This window comes from Bos javanicus, chromosome 28 (assembly GCF_032452875.1).
Source record: "Bos javanicus breed banteng chromosome 28, ARS-OSU_banteng_1.0, whole genome shotgun sequence".
Classification (NCBI taxonomy): domain Eukaryota; kingdom Metazoa; phylum Chordata; class Mammalia; order Artiodactyla; family Bovidae; genus Bos; species Bos javanicus.
This window is the reverse complement of record NC_083895.1, coordinates 11,959,105-11,978,735: the sequence shown is the minus strand read 5'-3', so window position 1 is coordinate 11,978,735 and position 19,631 is coordinate 11,959,105. Positions and strand designations below refer to the sequence as shown.

Here is a 19,631-nt window from a genome sequence, read left to right as displayed (position 1 = left end):
GCTGGGGAAACAGTGGAAACAGTGGCTGACTTTATTTTTCTGGGCTCCAAAATCACTGCAGATTGGTGACTGCAACCATGAAATTAAAAGACACTTACTACTTGGAAGGAAAGTGATCACCAACCTAGACAGCATATTGAAAAGCAGAGACATGACTTTGTCAACAAAGGTCCGTCAGGTCAAGGCTATAGTTTTTCCTGTGGTTATGTATGGAAGTGAGAGTTGGACTGTGAAGAGAGCTGAGTGCTGAAGAATTGATGCTTTTGAACTGTGGTGCTGGAGAAGACTCTTGAGAGTCCCTTGGACTGCAAGGAGATCCAACCAGTCCATCCTAAAGGAGATCAGTCCTGGGTGTTCATTGGAAGGACTGATGTTGAAGCTGAAACTCCAATACTTTGGCCACCTGATGCGAAGAGCTGACTCATTTGAAAAGACCCTGATGCAGGGAAAGATTGAGGGCAGGAGGAGAAGGGGACGACAGAGGATAAGATGGTTGGATGGCATCACTGACTCAATGGACATGGGTTTGGGTGGACACCGGGAGTTGGTGATGGACAGGGAGGCCTGGTGTGCCGTGGTTCATGGGGTCACAAAGAATTGAACATGACTGAGCAACTGAACTGAACTGATTTTTCTGTCATTGGTGATTTCTAAGAAATCTGGATGACCCCAAAATAAAGACATGATGGGGATGGGGCTAGGTGATTCAAAATGCTAGACAGCTCTGAGGTTCCATAATCGTATGTGATGAGAACCTGCTTAGTTACAGGGAAGTATGATGGGCTTTAAGGCAGTGTTTAGATTGCCCTAGACACACTCAACTGAAAGTTCAAGGCTTTTAGGATGAATCCCAGTTTATAAGTGAAATGGAAAAAGAAGAAGGTGAGAAAGTTAGTTAAATAGTTTAATCAGAGCAGTTTTACAATTCTAAAATTAACAAGCAGACTTGTAATAAAAGAGCGCCAATATTGCAAAATGACCTTGCTTCCATTCTGAATCTTTTTATTTGTAAAGATTCACATCACATTTAAAAGGACTCAAAATGGAGTGATTGATATTATCATCCATGTTTTTTGATGCAACTGGTGAAATCCCTGAATGGATATTGCTTCAGCTTTGATATTAAAAAAATGGCCTGAAAAGAAGTCCTTAATCCACAACTGATCACAGGTGGCTGAAAAGAAAGAGAAAAACCCAAAACTACTGTCAAGTTCATAATGTATCATATGTGGATGACACTGGCTCCAAATACACAATTAAGCCCACAACACTTTATTACTATGAATATAATTATCATGAAAATTCTCTCACGTGGATCAATTTGCTTCTGAAAGTTTTCTTGGTTTGTTTAAACTTGCATAATAAACATGCAATAAATTATTTCTTTTGAAAGTGTATTTTTTGCAGTCTTTTTGTTTTCATACAAAGATTTCATAAAGTTGCAATATTGCATCAGAGCATTACCAAAATAAGAGCAGGAGCACAGGGGGAGGGGAAGTGGGAATTTGGATGAATGAGAAGAACCTCCTCTTGTCCTGAGACAGGCCACCCGTCTTTTTCAAAAGGTGCACACAAACTGCTTTTCTTACCCTCCCCCACCGAAGAAAAGCATGAAAGAAAAAAAAAAAAACCCTCACAAAAGTCAATCTAACTAAGAAAAAAAGTCGACATAAAGAAAATAAAGAATTTTTTTTTTCATGCACATATCTTCTGCATAGCTCAACCCACATATAGTAAGGCACTATTTCCCTTCGTAACTGGTGTCCACAGCAATCTGTTAAGTGCTACAGTGCTCTGTGACCATTAGAGAGTTCCTTTCCGGATGGTGAAATAAAGAGGCTGAATGAGTGTGGCTGCCACGCTTCCCTGTGAATGTCCAGAGTGCAAGCAGATTTCCAGGAGTCTCAGAAGGAAATCTGTCTGTATAATAATGATTGAGAATCTCCAGAATGTTTTTCTTTTCAAAATTCCTATTTTTTCTGTGTATGAATTTAGATTATTCTTCAAGAAAATACCCTAGGTGGGGGGAAAAGCAGAGTCAGGTCTTCAGAAACACAGCTCCCAACGCTGGCAGTTCACAACATCAGCAAGATGTTTCCAAGAGAACAGAGAGAGACAGTCTAGAAACAGAAGGACAGAGACAAAGAGAGAGTGTGTGTGTGTGCATGTGTGTGTGTTTTGGTTTTTGGAGGTGATCTGGGACTGAGATTAATTTAGCTGGTCTTCATACTGTTTCCGGAAACAGTCTCCGGCTGGGAAAAATTCCCAGCACCTTTCTTGATACATCTTCCAAACATAAGATTCCTGTAAAAGTAAAGGCAATGTGTTAACAACATGTCTTTCCTTAGGATCTGTGTGTTACCACAAAATACAAGATAAAAAGAAACTCAAATGTGTTATTATATATATCACAAAGTATCATGGTGTATTACATATAGTTATATTAACTAGAGAGTCTCAGATTCATTTAGATGATGCCTAAATACTCCAGGTTGTTTCTACTAATAATGGATCTTCATCCTGACCATAATAATGATAAAAAACTATTTGTGATATATGATTTTGAGAATTCCTTAAAATTAGTATTATTAATTTCACCATTCAAACTATTAACAACAGGAGGTGAATATTTGAAGAGGGAGAATTTCAAATAGCTTGATCAGAACCTTAAACATGTCATATGCAATTATTTCTTTTTATTATTTTTTTTTACTTGAAATATAGTTGATTTATAGTGTTGAGACAGTTTCAGGTGAATAGCAAAGTGACTCAGTTACACACACACACATATACGTGTGTGCATATATATGTCTGTGTATTGTTTCCAGATTCATTTCCCTTATAGGTTATTAGAAAATATTGAGTATAGTTCCCTGTGCTGCACAGTAGTTTTGATTGTTTTACATATGGTAGTGTGTAGATGTTTACTCTTGCCTGGAAAATCCCATGGACGGAGGAGCCTGGTGGGCTGCAGTCCATGAGATCGTGAAGAGTCGGACACAACTGAGCGACTTCCCTTTCACTTTTCACTTTCATGCATTGGAGAAGGAAATGGCAACCCACTCCAGTGTTCTTGCCTGGAGAATCCCAGGGACGGGGAGCCTGGTGGGCTTCCGTCTATGGGGTCACACAGAGTCGGACACGACTGAAGCGACTTAGCAGCAGCAGCAGCAGCAGCAGCAGCAGTGTGTATATGTTAATCCCGAACTCCTAATTTATCCTTCACCCCTCTCCCCCTTTGGTAACTATAGATATGTTTTCTATGTATGTGGGTCAATTTCTGTTTTATATATAAATTTATATCATTTTTATAGATTCCACATTTAAGAGATATCATATGATATTTGTTCTTCTCTTTCTGACTTCACTTAGTATGATAATCTCTAGGTTCATCCATGTTGCTGCAGATGGCATTATTTCATTTTTTATGGCTGAGTAATATTCCATTGTGTTTGTATGTGTGTGATATACATACAAAGGTTGTTTTCATTCTTGGCTATTGTAAATAGTGCTGTAATGAACACTGGGGTGCATGTATTTTTTCAAATGAATGGTTCTCTCCAGATAATGCCCAGGAGTAGAATTGCTGGATCACAGAGTAGCTCTAGTTTTAGTATTTTAAGAAACCCCCATACTGTTCTCCATCGTGGCTGGACCCATTTACAATCCCAACAACAGTGAAGGAGGGTTCCTTTGTCTCCACGCCCTCCTAGCATTTATTATTTGTAGACTTTCTGATCAGAGTCATTCTCACCAGTATGAGGTGATACCTCCAATGAGGTATCATTGATTTGCATTTCTCTAATACTTAGCGATGTTGGGCATTTTTCACGTGCTTTTTGGCTATCTGTATGTCCTCTCTAGAGAAATGTCTATTTGGGTCTTCTGCCCATTCTTTGATTGGGTTGTTTGTTTTTATAATATTGAGGTATATGAGCTGTTTGTGTTTTTTGGAAATTAATCCCTTGCTGGTTGCATCATTTGCAAATATTTTCTCCCAGTCCACAGGTCATTTATTCATTTTGTTTATGGATCCTCTGCTGTCCAAAAATTTAATTAAATTCAACTTATTTATTTTTGTTTTTACTTCCATTACACTAGGAAGCTGATCCAAAAAGACATTGCTGCAATTTATATCAAAGATTGTTTGGCCCATTTCCTCCCCTAGAGATTTACAATGTCAGGTCTTAGATTTAGGTCTTGAATCCATTTTAGGTTTATTTTTGTGTGTAGTGTTAATGTTCTAATTTCATTCTTTGACATGGAGCTCTCCAGTTTTCCCAGCACCACTTATTGAAGAGAATGTCTTTCTCCATTATGTATAGTGCCTTTCTGTAGATTAATTGACCATAGGTATGTGGACTCATTGGAAAAGACTCTGATGCTGGGAGGGATTGGGGACAAGAGGACAAGCGGATGACAGAGGATCAGATGGCTGGATGGCATCACTGACTCGATGGACATGAACTCCGGGAATTGGTGATGGACAGGGAGGCCTGGCGTGCTGCAGTTCATGGGGTCACAAAGAGTTGGACACGACTGAGCGACTGATCTGATCTGATGTGGGTTTATCTCTGTGTTTTCTATCTTGTTCCATTGGTCTGTATTTCTATTCTTGCACCAGTAGCACTGTTTTATTGTAGCTTTGCAGTATAATCTGAACTCAGGGAGTCTGGTTCCTTGAATTCCATCTTTTTGTCTCCAGATTGCTTTGACTATGCAGGGTCTTTTGTGTTTTCACACAAATTAAACATTTTATTGTTTTAGTTCTTTGAAAAATGCCACTGATAATTTCAGAGGGATTACGTTGAATCTGTAGATTGCCTTGGGTGGTGTAGTCATTTTGACAATACTGATTCTTTCAATCCAAGAACATGATACATCTTTTCATCTGTTTGTGTCATCTGTCTTTCATCAGCATCTCATAGTTTTTAGAATAAAGGTCTTTGCCTCCTTAGGTGGGTTTATTCCTAGCTACTTTTATTCTTTTTGATGCAATGGTAAATGGAGTTGTTTCCTTTTATTTTTTGTCTTTATGAAATTTTTATTTTTCTTTATTATAGCTGATTTACAGGATTGTGTTAGATTCTGCTGTACAGCAAAGTGAGTCAGTTTTACATATGCTCTGTGTGCTCAGTAGCATCTGACTCTTTTGCTACCCCGTGAATGCCCACCAGGCTCCTCTGTCCATGGGATTATCCCAGCAAGAATACTGGAGTGGGTTGCCATTTCCTCCTCTAGGGGATCTTCCCAATCCAGGATCGAAGCTGTATCTCTTACATCTCCTGCATTGGCAGTCAGACTCTTTACCACTGAGCCACTGGGGAAGCTCTCATTTTACATATACATATATTCATTCTTTTTAGATTCCTTTCCCATGTATATTAGAGAGTTTCAGGTAGACTTCCCTGTGCTATACAGTATTTGTTGATTATCTATTTCATTTATAGTAATGTATATATATCAATCCCAATCCCAATCTCACAATTTATCCCACCCCCCTTCTCCCTACTTGGTAGGCAGATTGTTCTCTACATTTGTGATAGTATTTCTATTTTGTAAATACTTTCATTTGTACCATTCTTTAGGTTCCATATATAAGTGATATCATATGTTTGTCTTTCTCTGGCATACTTCACTCAGTATGACAATCTTTAGGGCCATCCATGTTGCTGCGAATGTCATTATTTCATTATTTTTTTAAATAGCTGAGTAATATTCCATTGTATGTATGTACCACATCTCCTTTATCCATTCCTCTGTAGACGGACATTTAGGCTGCTTCCATGTCCTGATGATTGAGACAGTACTGCAATGAACACTGGGGTACATGAATGTTTTCGAGTTAGGTTTTCTCTGCATATGTGCCCAGGCAATGGATTGCTGGATCATACGGTAGATGCATTTTTAGTTTTTTAAAGAAACATCCATAGTGTTCTGTACAACGGCTATACTAATTTACATTCCCATCAGTGTAGGAGGGTTCTATTTCTGAACACCCTCTCCCACATTTGTTATTTGAAGATTTTTTGATGGCTGTTCCGAATGGTGTGAGGTAATACCTTGTTGTAGTTTTGATTTGCATTTCTCTATTAATTAGTGATGTTGATCATGTTTTCAAGAACCTCGTGGGCATCTTATATGTTTTCTTTGGAGAAATGTCTGTTTAGATCTGCCACCCATTTTTTGATTAGGCTTTTTTCCCTTTAGTTTAAACTTCATGAGCTGAATCCCAGGGACAGGGGAGCCTGGTGGGCTGCCGTCTATGGGGTCGCACAGAGTCAGACACGACTGAAGCAACTTAGCAGCAGCAGCAGCAGCATGAGCTGTTTGTGTATTTAGGAGATTACTCCCTTGTCAGTTGCTTCATTTGCAAATAGAAAAACCATTCTGTGGGTTACCTTTTCATTTTTATTATGGTTTCCTTTGCTGTGCAAAAGCTTTTAAGATTAATTAGGTCCTGTTTATTTTTGTTACGCTAGGAGGAGGACCAAAAAATGCTTTCTGTGATTTTTGTCAGCAAGTGTTGTTCCTGTGTTTCCGTCTAAGGGTTTTTACAGTATCTGGCCTTACATGTAGATTTTTAATCCACTTTGAGTTTATTTTTATGTGTGGTGTTTTAATTTCATTCAATGGTAAAGAGTTTTAATTTCATTCTTTTGCATGGAGCTGTTCAGTTTTCCCAGCACCACTTATTGAAGAGACTTTTCTCCACTGTATATTTTTGCCTCCTTTGTCATAGATTAGGTGAGCATCGGTGCATAGTGTTTTGTTTTTTAATTGGAATATAGCTGCTTTACAATGTTGTGTTAGTTTCTACTGTACAGCAAAGTGCATCAGCTATATATACCTCTTTTTTGGATTTCCCTCCCATTTAATTTGCCACAGAGCACTGAGTGGAGTTCCCTCTGCTAAACAGTAGGGTCTCATTAGATATAACTAATTTAACTAATTTTATACATAGTATCAGTGGAGTGAGAAATAGATGGGGAAACAGTGGAAACAGTGTCAGACTTTATTTTTCTGGGCTCCAAAATCACTGCAGATGGTGACTACACCCATGAAATTAAAAGACGCTTACTCCTTGGAAGGAAAGTCATGACCAACCTAGATAGCATATTCAAAAGCAGAGACATTACTTTGCCAACAAAGGTTCGTCTAGTCAAGGCTATGGTTTTTCCAGTGGTCATGTATGGATGTGAGAGTTGGACTGTGAAGAAGGCTGAGCGTCAAAGAATTGATGCTTTTGAACTGTGGTGTTGGAGAAGACTCTTGAGAGTCCCTTGGACTGCAAGGAGATCCAACCAGTCCATTCTGAAGGAGATCAGCCCTGGGTGTTCTTTGGAAGCAATGATGCTAAAGCTGAAACTCCAGTACTTTGGCCACCTCATGCGAAGAGTTGATTCATTGGAAAAGACTTTGATGCTGGGAGGGATTGAGGGCAAGAGGAGAAGGGGAGGATAGAGGATGAGATGGCTGGATGGCATCACTGACTCGATGGACGTGAGTCTGAGTGAACTCCGGGAGTTGGTGATGGACAGGGAGGCCTGGCGTGCTGTAATTCATGGGGTCTCAAAGAGTCGGACACAACTGAGGACTGATCTGATCTGATCTGATCAGTGGAGTATATATGTCAATCCCAAGCTCCCAATTCATCCTACGCCCCCTTTCACCTTTGGTGTCCATATTTATTCTCTGTATCTGTGTCTCTATTTCTGCTTTGTAAATAAGATCATTGATATCATTTTTTTTCAGATTCCGTATATATGCATTAATATGTATTTGTTCTTCTCTTTCTGACTTACCTTACTCTGCATTGACAGTCTCTAGGTCCATCCGTGTCTCTACAAATGACCCAGTTTCATTCCTTTCTATGGCTGAGTAATATTCCATTGTATATACATTACCACATCTTCTTTATCCATTCCTCTGCTGATGGACACTTGGTGTCCTGTCTATTATAAATAGTGCTGCAGTGAACATTTGGGGTACATGTATCTTTCCGAATTATGGCTTTCTCTGGGTATATGCCCAGTAATGAGATTACTGGGTCACATGGAAGTTCTACTTTTAGTTTTTAAGGAGCCTCCATACTGTTCTCCACAGTGGCTGTATCAATTTATATTCCCACCAACACTGCAAGAGGGTTCTCTTTTTCCTACACCCTCTCCATCATTTATTGTTTATAGATTTTTTTGATGATGGCCATTCTGATTGGTGTGAGGTTATGCCTCATCATAGTTTTGATTTGCATTTCGCTAATAATTAGTGATGTTCAGCATCCTTTCTTGCGTTTGCTGGCCATCTGTATGTCTTTGAGAAATGTCTATTTAGGTCTTATGTCAATTTTTTGATTGGGTGTTTTTTAAAAAAATATATTGAGCTGAATGAGCCACTTGTATATTTTAGAGATTAATCCTTTGTCAGTTGCTTTGTTTTCAAATGTTTTCTCCCATTCTGAGAGTTATCTTTCCATCTTGTGTATAGTTTTCTTTGCTGTGCAAAAGGTTTTGTGTTTAATTAGGTCTCATTTGTTTATTTTTGTTTTTATTTTCATTACTCTAGGAGGTGGATCAGAAAGGATCTGCTGCAATTTATGTCAAAGAGTGTTCTGTTTATGTTTTCCTTTAAGAGTTTTATAGTTTCTGGTCTTACATTCTTTAACTTTATTATAGCTGATTTACAATATTCTGTTAGGTTCTGCTGTACAGCAAAGTGAGTCAGTTTTATATATGCTCCATGTGCTCAGTAGCATCTGATTCTTTTGCTACCTACCCCATGAATGCCTGCCAGGCTCCCCTTTCCATGGAATTTCCCAGGGAAGAATCCTGGAGTGAGTTGCCATTTCCTTCTCCAGGGGATCTTCCTGATCCAGGGATTGAACCCGTGTCTCCTGCATTGCAAGCAGATTCTTCACCACTGAGCCACCAGGGAAGCCCTTTGTACCGGCCGCACCCTGTTTATTGTCGATTTGTAGTACAATCTGAAGTCAGGGAGCCTGATTCTTCCAGTTCCATTTTTCTTTTTCAAGATTGCTTTGGCTATTTGGGGGTCTTCTGTGTTTCCATACAAATTGTAACATTTTTTTTTCTAGTTCTGTGAAAAATGCTATTGGTAATTAGATAGCGATTGCACTGAATCTGAAGATTGCTCTGGGTAGTACAGTCAATTGCACAATATTGCTTCTTCCAATCCAAGAAAAAGGTATATCTCTGTTTGAGTCATCTTTAATGTCTTTAATCAATATCTTACAGTTTTCTGCATGCAGCTCTTTTACCTTCTTAAGTAGGTTTATTCCTAGGTATTTTATTCTTTTTGATGTAACGGTAAATGTGACTGTTTCCTTAATTTCTATTTCTTACCTTTCTTTGTTAGTGTATAAGACTGCAATAGATTTCTTTGCACTAATTTTGTATCCTGCAAGTTTACCAAATTCATTGATGAGCTCTAGTAGTTTGCTGGAAGCAACTTTGGAATTTTCTATGCATAGTATCAGGTCATCTGCAAACAGTAACAGTTTTATGTCTTTTCCAATTTGGATTCATTTTATTTATTTTTTCTTCACTGATTGCCATGGCTGCTGCTGCTGCTGCTAAGTCACTTTAGTTGTGTCCGACTCTGTGCGACCCCAGAGACTGCAGCCCACCAGGCTCCCCCGTCTCTGGGATTCTCCAGGCAAGAACACTGGAGTGGGGTGCCATTTCCTTCTCCAATGCATGAAAGTGAAAAGTGAAAGTGAAGTCGCTCAGTCGTGTCCGACTCTTTGCGACCCCATGGACTGCAGCCTACCAGGCTCCTGTGTTCATGGGATTTTAGAGGCGAGACTACTGGAGTGGGGTGCCATCGCCTCCTCTGGATTGTCATGGCTAGGACTTCCAAATCTATGTTGAATAAAAGTGGAGAGAGTGGATATCCTTATCTTCATGATGTTAGAGGAAATACTTAGTTTTTCACCACAGAGAATGATGTTTGCTGTGTTTGTCGTATACGGCCTTTATTATGTTGAGGTACATTTCCCCTATGCCCACTTTCTGGGGAGTTTTTTTTTTTTTATCATAAATGAGTGTTGAATTTTGTCAAAAGATTTTTCTACATCTATTGAGATGATTACATGGTTTCTGTTCTTAAATCTGTTAATGTAGTGTATCACACGGACTGCTTTGTGGATACTGAAAACCCTCTGGCATCACTGGGATAAATCCCTTTTGATCATGGTGTATGATCCTTTTAATGTATTGTTGGATTCAGTTTGCTAGTGTTTTGCTGAGAATTTTTGCATCTATGTTATCAGTGATACTGGCCTGTAATTTCCTTTTTTGTTCTATCTTTGAATGGTTTTGGTATCAGGGTGATTGTGTCCTTATAGAAGGCGCTTGAGACTGTTCCTTCCTATGTAGTTTTTTTTTTTTGAATAGTTTGAGAAGAATAGGTATTAACTCTTCTGTAAATGTTAGATAGAATTTGCCTGTGAAGCCATCTTGTCTTGGACTTTTGTTTATTAGAAGTTTTTGAATCACAGTTTTAATTTCAGTACTTGTGACTTATCTGTTCATATTTTCTATGTCTTCCTAGTCCAAGCTTGGAAGGTTTTACTTTTCTAAGAATTTGTCCATTTCTTCTAAATGGACATTTTATTGGTGTAAAGTTGCTTGTAGTAGTCTCTTGTGATCCTTTGTATTTCTATGGTGTCAGTTATAAGTTCTCCTTTTTTCATTTCTAATTTTACTGATTTGAGTTCTCTCCCTTTTTTTCTTGATGAATCTCCCTAAAGGTTCATCAGTTTTGTTTATTTTCTCAAAGAAGCAGCTTTTAGTTTCATTGATTTTTGCTATTGTTTTCATCATCTCTTTTTCATTAAATTCTGCTCTGGTCATTATGATTTCTTTCCTTCCTCTAACTTATTGTTCATCTGTTCTTCTTCCTTGGGTTGCTTTAGGTATAATGCTAGGTTCTTATTTCAGATTTTTGTTTCCTGAGGTAAGATTTTATTGCTATAAACCTCCCTCTTAGAATTGTTTCTGCTCCATCTCCTAGGTTTTGGATTGTCTTGTTTTCATTTGTCTCCAGTATGTTTTTATTCCTTCTTTGATCCATTGGTTGTTTAGTACAGTACTGTTAGTTTTCATGTGTTTTTGTCTTTTACAGTTATATTCATATAATTTATTTTTATCTCATAACCTTGTTGTCAGAAAAGATGCTTGATACTATTTCAATTTTTTAAAATTTACCAAATTTGTGCCACAAATTTCTTTGTGGCACAGAATGTGATCTATCCTGGAGAATATTCCATGTGCACATAAAAAGAATGTGTTTTCTGCTGCTTTTGGATGAAATACTCATGGTACCAATGAACTCCATCTGGTCTAACATTTCATATAAGGCCTATGTTTCCTTATTGATTTTTGGTCTGGATGAGCTGTCAATTGATGTAAGTGGGATATTACAATTATTGTCTTACTGCCATTTTCTCCTTTTATGTCTGTTAACATTTACCTTCTATACTGAGGTGCTCCCATGTTGGGTGCACGGATATTTATAATTGTTATATCTTCTCGATTGTTCCCTTGATCATAGGTAGTGTCATTCTTTGTCTCTTGTAACAGTCTCTATTTTAAAGTCTATTTAGTCTGATGTAAGTATTGCTACTCCAGCTTTCTTTTGATTTTCATTTGCATGGCATTTTCCATCCCCTCATTTTCAGTCTATATGTGTCCCAATTTCTCAAGTGGGTCTCTTGTAGACAACCTATATAGGCATCTTGTTTTTGTATCCATTCAGCTAGTCTGTCTTGGTTGGAGCATTTAACCCATTTATAGTCATGTCAGACTCTTTGCAACCCTATGGATTGTAGCCTGCCAGGCTCCTCTGTGGGGTCCTCCAGGCAAGAATACTAGAGTGGGTTGCCATTACCTTCTCTAAGGGATCTTCCCATCCCAGGGATTGAACCCGAGCCTCTCATGTCTCCTGCACTGGCAGGCGGCTTCTTTACCACTAGTGCCACCTGGGAAGCCCCATTGATATGGCATTCTTATTACCACTTTGTTAATTGTTTTGAGTTTATTTTTACTAATTTGTTAATTGTTTTATTCTTCCTTTCCTCTTTTGTTCTCTTTGATTTGATGATCATCTTTAGTGTTGTGTTTGGATTCTATTTTCTGTGTGTGTGTATCAGTTATAGATTTCTGATGTGCGGTTGGCATGGGATTTTGATATAGCAGTCTTTGTGTATACTTGATTAAATTGCTGATCTCTTAATTTCAAATATCCTGCATTTGTACTCTCTTCCTCCCACAATTACTGACTTATATGTCCTATATGTGTGAGAAGTATTTCCTACCTTTATTATATGTTTGCCTTATTTGTGAGCTTTCCCATTTTGTAATTTTCTTGTTTCTAGTTTTGGCCTTTTCTTTTCCACCTAGAGAAGTTCTTTTAGCATCTATTATAAAGCTGGTTTGGTAGTGCTGAATTCTTTTAGTTTTTGCTTGTCTGTAAAGCTTTGGTTTCTCTCCATCAAATCTGAATGAGAACCTTTCTGTGTAGAGTATTCTTGATTGTAGGGTTTTACTTATCATCACTTTCAATATATCACACCACTCCCTTCTGGCCTGAAGAGTTTCTGCTGAGAAATCAGCTGTTAATACTATTATATAGAACCCCTTTTATGTAATTTGTTGGTTTCCCCTTGTTTCTTTTAATATTCTCCTGCCTCCTGAGGAGACCCTCCAAAACGAGCATGTAGGTCTGGCCCCGGCTCCGATGAAGTCACTGCTCTTGCCTGGGGTCTGATGCACATGAGACCGTGGGTGCACCCACCAGCAATGGTGTCTGTTTTTTCCAGTTCTTTGGATCTCCTGCACTCAGTCCCTGCTGGCCTTCAAAGTCAAGTGCTCTGGGGGCTCTTCTTTCTGATGCCAGACCCTCAGGCTAGGAAACCTGACATCAGCTCAGAAGTCTCACTCCTGTGGGAGAACTTCTGTGATACAATTGTTCTCCAGTTCCCATGTGGGTTGCCCACCTAGGGCTTACGGTATTTAATTATATCGCAAGTGCCCCCTTTATACCACCTCACTGTGGTTTCTTCTTTGTCTTTGGACACAGAATATCTTTTTTGGTGGGTTCCAGGCTTTTCCATCAGTGGTTGTTTGGCAGTTAGTTGTGATTTTGGTGTGCTCCTGAGAGGAAGTGAGCTCAGGGTCCTTCTTCTCTGCCATCTTGTCCCAGGATATGCAATTATCTTCAAATCACAGTAATACTGTTGGATGAAGTTCACTTGACATAATCTGCTATCTTATTAAGCAATCAAGTACATTATAATTATCAAAACCCAAGCTCGGCATTTTCAGCTAATAAATGTTCAATTCTAATTTTACTTTTTTCTACTATGGCAATCTTTGTATACTCATCCAGAACAAAAGGGATTTTTATGCTAAGATACCATGACCAATATCTGAGAGTAATTCTGATATTAATGTTTAATGTACACGTTTATTCCAGCAAGCAGAGATTCTTTTATCAATGTTTTCAGATAATGTAGCTCAGTGTTTACGTACCTGGCCTGTGTGCTCTGTTTCATCTTTGTTTATGAGATACATCAGAAAAAACCTACAGATACAGAGAGAGTAATCAGAAATGGATTGTATGGAAATAGCATAAACAGATACCTCTGATCTTGCTATGGGCTAACTCTTTATGGCAGAGCATAGAAATGTGTCAAACACGCAGGGCAAAAAAAAAAAAAAAAAGAAAGAAACAAGAAATGCCATGGGGACCAAAAGCTTATCTTCTTTTAAAATATTTTTTCAAAAGAGCTAAAATGTATGCACTGGTCAAGTTATACTTCTCGGGAGCTGCTTTATGCCAGGTTTAGTGCCAGACCCTGCCTGCAACTATATCCTATTTATTCACTTATGAGGCAGGAACTGCGATACTCATTTGGAAAATCAAGGATTAAAAAGGTTAAATAACTTGTCTAATGTCGCATACTTTTGAATCCCAAAGTCCACTTCAATGCTCTTCTGTATCTCTTCTTTTAGATATTAAAATCAGGTTAGAAACAGATTAAGAATTAATATTGTACCAAAGTACAGTTTCTGGCTAGTCTTGAGTAATAGCTAAATTTCTATGTATTAAAAAAATGTAACTTTTATCTGGGTTTTTCCAATAGTGTCTAAAGCGCTCTGTATTTTCTCAGAAAATACAGAAAAATGAAGATTCACATATCTCTAAGGAGCAGATGGAACATTCCTGTTCGAAATAAGAAACACAGACAAAGCTCTCTGAGAGGCTTGGTACACATTCTGCGCATCCTTTCCACCTTTTCATTTCATGTTCTAGAAGGTATCATTCACGTGGAGCATTGCAACTTCATTTCCTAAGTTAACCTACTCTTGAGGAAAAAGAAGCACTAGCTGTGGGTGTTTCCCTCCAGGAGGCTTATAAGAAGTCTGAGGCCGGTGGTAATGAGAGGGGTTCTCTCTCCAGTTTCTCCAGCTTGCTGAGTTGAGGGATTCCTGGGTATCGGGAGGGGTAGGGGAGTGAGTCAGGTATACTCACAGATAATTGGCCAAGTTGTGTTCCTGTAAAGTGTGGGTTTCAAAGCCATGTGGCACGGTGTCAAAGTAATCATTGCCTATCCCACAGATGAAGCACTTGGTCTAGAAGACAAAGGCAAATATTCAAAGGTCAGAGTTGAGAAAGGAAAACATAACTCACCACTCGGGGGCAATTACTTGATTTACTCAGTCTACAAAGAAGATCATCCCAGAAGGCTGCACCAAGTACTTGAATACCAGTTTAACCGCTGCCACAACTATGTCTTACTGTGGCATTTCAGTGACATAGGAACCAGCAGCAAGAAGCAACAGAGGCAGAAAGAGTACAGGGTGATGATGGCTGAAAAGCAATGTCTTCTTTTTTTTCTCCAGCCTGAGTGAGCACACCCAGGCTTGGTGATCACTCTTGTTTATGACACTGGCTCAAGTTTATGACACTGGCTCTAGCTAGGCATGACTAAATGTGTCCTCAGTTGAAAAACAAAATTGGTACCTATCCTAGCCATGTCTGATGACCAAGCTGGGTGGGCGGAGGACACCAAACCAAATACCAAACTAAGAGGTATAGAATCAACAAGTCAGAGAGGGTCCACCACGTGCCAAATACACAACCAGGGGCCATGTACTGGGATGACAATCTGCTCTAGAAATAGGATGCCTTCTCTCCCCGCTTCTCCCATCCCATCCATCTCTCTCTTCACTTGCTAGGTCTGCCATCTGCAGGCCCAAAACCCAGGGAGAAGCAGGCTGTCCATTTTACCATTAGCACTGCCTATGTATCAACTCAAATGAATTCAATAACTATTGTCCTCATGCAGCTCCAGATGCTCATCATCCCTGCAAATTAGATGCTACTTTGTACCACTAGAGGCATGTTTATGATGCCCTAGATGCTAGAATCAAGATTATTAAGATATTTTATAATTCTCTTTGCTTTACTGATCAACAACTGCTGATGACAGAAAGGCTCCATTCAGAGGTCCAGTCTTGGACACCATTCAGTGTCTCTTCTATAAATAGGTTCACACTTATCAGCTTTCCCCAGGAACCTGCCCTTCCTCTGTTACCTCCCTTGGTCACTCTGTGTTTAACTGAGCCACCATGCTTCTTTCTAGAGGCTCATGTCAGAACCTCAGTATCATTTCTGCTTGCTCCAAACTTCATCCTCTGCATATGGCCAATCACCAAGTTCTTTTCATGCCAGCTCCAAAGTGCTCCTTGAGTCCATCTGGTTCCCACCTCCTCAGTGGCACTTCTTTAGCAAGAGCTTCATCATCTCCTACCTAGAAAATGCTGACAGCTGCTTCCCTGTTCCTGGTCATGCCTTCATTCCCTTTTTAATTGATATTTTTTTAATTGTAAATCTGATCACGTCACTGCCCTGCTTAAAATCCTTTTCTGTTTCCTAGCTTGTAAGTTATACTGTAAATTTCTCAAATGCGTTTTTAGGCTCTTAATTAGTTGGCCTTCCTTGCTAGTCCCATTATTAGAATGTAATACTTCATCCTGCACCAATTATGCTTCCAAGGGAAAAATCTGCATATCAAATTCCCGAAAACCAGTCTCAGGCAGTGACATCTCACAGAATCCAGGGGGCCTAGTGGGGCACATAGTGGGGGTGAGAAGGTTCCCTAAACTATCCTGCGCGCTCTCTCACATCCACATCTCTGCAATCGTCAGGCCTCCGTTTGTGCATCTCTTCTTTTAAGAACTTCCCTGATTATCCAAGATGAAATGAGACACAAGCCTCAAGGACCCCAGTACTCAGGGTTTCCTCCTATAAGTGCTCATCACACTACTCTGTGATTGCCTGTTTACTAATCTGTCCATGAATCCGTCATTTAGAATGGATGGTCTTCCCACTCCTGGAGGGGTGGATGCTGCCATATTACTGTCTGTATGTATCTGGAGCCCACCACCTTGCTCAACTACATGTATTGCCTGAACCAAAAACAGGCCAATGAAGTTACACATTTTTCATGTTCCTCCCGCTTCCTCCCACTGCCATAATTCTTTGATAAAGGCAGTGAAGACAGAGTGTCCACAACAAAAATGTAGAGTGAGAAACAGACTTACCTCCATGTCTTCTTTGACCTGTTCCTGTTGGTCTCTTAGTTCCCCAAAAGCATCGATGATTAAACCTAGTGTTAAATAAAGACAGGATTTAATCTTTAGCAACCAGAAAATGATTATGAAATTTACAGCCCCTTGGCTAATCCTCCTAAGGGACAGGACCATGTACAGCTACTCTGGGAAATCTACACACTGGATACTCCTATGAAGGCAGTAGCGTTATCTCCTTGGGGTGGGGGGCAGAAATACATGCAGTTACCAGGCCACACACTATCCAAAAAGGGGTTTAAAAACGAAGCAACAGAGCAGGGAAACCTTTGGTTACCTTGGCATTGATAAATGGTATGTTCATGCGAAGAAAGAGCAATTGAGATTTATGGTCATAAAGTATAGAAAATCCCACCAATGAGTTTTCAAGTGCTAATTTGCAAGTCAAACATGTTTAATTCATTGTGAGGAATTTGCCCCAAACCTTTTTTTTTCCCACAAATTCCTTATCGATAATCTCCCCGTAACGTTATTAACTGTGGCAATCAGCCAACTAATGGCTTCCTTCTGCTCTGTCCTGTTTTCTCCTGTGACTTGCCTGATTGTACACTGTCTTCCAAGTGTTTTAAGACTGCCTTCTTATAAAACACATTATTGTTGCACTCAAGAAGGACATAAAGGAAAGAAAGACATAAAGGGGAAGATCATAAATCCTTTAAATGTGTTCCTGTGCTTTACTAAAAAAAAAAGGTACCATATTTGACTGTGGAATTTAGAGGATAATGTGTCATTTATAGACATTTAATTCAAGGTAGGAAATACATAGGCAGAAAAAGACAACATGAATGATTTTTCTAAGGGGAAAAAAAGTTACCTTGGAATAAAAGGAGGGGAGAAAAACCACCCAGTCCAAGTTACATTGGGGTGAAAGAAAAAACGAGGGGGTCAACATGGTGCTGTGGTGGCATGTGAGGGGTTGGTCTCCAGCCCTGTGGGTTTGGATTCCCAACACTTTGCAGCTGAGCACTTCAGTTGAGTTACTTGACTTATTATGGCTCAGTTTCTTCAAAGATGAAGAACAATACTCTGCTCATGGGGCACATGGAACAGACATCATTTTTAGAGAAATATTTTCTATAATCCATGGCTTAGAGCTTTATATAATTTCCATGTGATAGACCCAAAGATGTTCAATGGCTCGCCCACTGTTAGTTGTAAAGGATGTCAGTGGCAGGGCTGGAAATCAGACCCAGGAAAGTGCTCTTTCCATTATGTTATTTGAAAGGAGTTCAAAGAAACCTGTATTCATCTCTTCCCCAACCCCCAGACCAAGGTCCACTACTCTTTGTTTTTCCCTCTACAGATTTCCAATGAAGAAACACTGAAAGGAAAAGTTCTATTTGGCTTTTCTAGGGAACACTTGAGGAGAAGGCAATGGCACCCCACTCCAGTACTCTTGCCTAGAGAATCCCATGGATGGAGGAGCCTGGTAGGCTGCAGTCCATGGGGTCACTAAGATCGGGCACGACTGAGCGACTTCACTTCACTTTTCACTTTTGTGCATTGGAGAAGGAAATGGCAACCCACTCCAGTATTCTTGCCTGGAGAATCCCAGGGATGGGGGAGCCTGGTGGGCTGCCGTCTATGGGGTCACACAGAGTCGGACACAACTGAAGCGACTTAGCAGCAGCAGCAGCAGCAGCAGGAAACACTTGACAGTCTTACCCTATCTGTAATGTCAGCTTCAACAATAAGTAGGTCAGATTCTAGATCTTCTTGACATTCAGTGAGCTTACCTTGTATTATGGCCAAGAGAATGACAATTACAAAAAAGAAGAAGGTGATGTCAAAGATGATTCGATATATCTCATACTCATCACCAGCTGGATCTTCGATTTCATCACCGATACCCCCTCCAGCACGTACTCCAACATACATGTGGAACATATAGCACTGGAAAAGAAAGGAATGGCATCACCGCCTGGAGGATCATTGCCCATTTTTATACTCAACACACCTAAGGTTCTCTCTAGCTCCTAATCTTCACACTGGAAATGATGAGAATCTTTGCCTTCTACATCATCTCTTTTTGCCTCAATATTTGTAATTGTGATGCAAACACTTGACTTTGCTGTCTTTTAAACAAAACTCTGTACTGCATACTCTGCTTAGCATCTGCTGACACACTGTGCAGGAAATGCATCTGGCATTAAGATCATACTAGGGGGCACAAAACTATATTTAATTGCAGTGTTCAATTTTTTTTGAGCATAACAGACAAAGGAATGGGGAAGTAAAAGTCCAACGTATAACTGAATAGAATGTTAGAAATAAAACAAGGAAAAAAATCAGACTTATCATCCCCTCATCTATCATATGTGAAACATAATGCAAAAAGGTTTTTAACTTCTAGAATAAAGAAAAATGAGAGAGGCAGGGAAGAAACAGCATCTCATCATTAACATGCTGAAATTTTAAAGTAACCAACAATATGTACTGCTGCAAATGTCACTGCCGAAAAAAGGGTGTAGCAAAATGTTTGGGGCAGGGTTTCTCAGGCTCATCACTATTAACATTTCAGACCAGATAATTCTTGGTTGTGGGGTTCCCCCCCCTATATTTCTGGTCATTTCTTCTCAGCCCCGTCAGCCACTTCTTCCTCATCTCCCTATCTCTTCATAAATTAATCTTCAGGATTGGGTTCTCTGACTTCTTCTTTTTTTTTTTTTTTTCTTTTAGGACATTCCCTTAGGAAACTTTTCTAGTTTCATACTTAAGCATCATCTGTGGTAATTATAAAATATTTCTGTTTACACCTCAGGTCTCTTTCCTGAATCCCAGACTTGTATCTCCAACTTATTTTTCATTTGATGTTTTATGATCTCATTTCATTATAATTAGTCCCATTATAAGAAGAATTACTTGGGTTGCTTCTTTGTCATCTTGCATCTTTGCATCTTGCATGAGTGCTCAGTCGTGTCCAACTCTTTGTGACCCCAGGGACTGTAGCCTACC

At 39.4% G+C, this 19,631-nt stretch overlaps 1 protein-coding gene across 7 annotated transcripts in view; it reads right to left on the bottom strand.

Moving 5' to 3' along the window:
- Positions 1–890: 890 nt before the first annotated feature.
- The window catches only part of RYR2 (ryanodine receptor 2), an 830,734-nt gene continuing 811,993 nt past the window's right edge, over positions 891–19,631 (bottom strand). For all 7 annotated transcript variants that reach the window (XM_061404941.1, XM_061404935.1, XM_061404936.1 and 4 more), the window contains 5 exons: positions 18,413–18,569; positions 16,632–16,696; positions 14,557–14,657; positions 13,554–13,605; positions 891–2,304 (listed from right to left, as the gene is read on the bottom strand). In XM_061404941.1, coding sequence (XP_061260925.1) covers positions 2,209–2,304; positions 13,554–13,605; positions 14,557–14,657; positions 16,632–16,696; positions 18,413–18,569 — 471 coding nt within the window. In that variant the 3' untranslated portion in view covers positions 891–2,208. The remainder of the gene's footprint in view (positions 2,305–13,553; positions 13,606–14,556; positions 14,658–16,631; positions 16,697–18,412; positions 18,570–19,631) is intronic.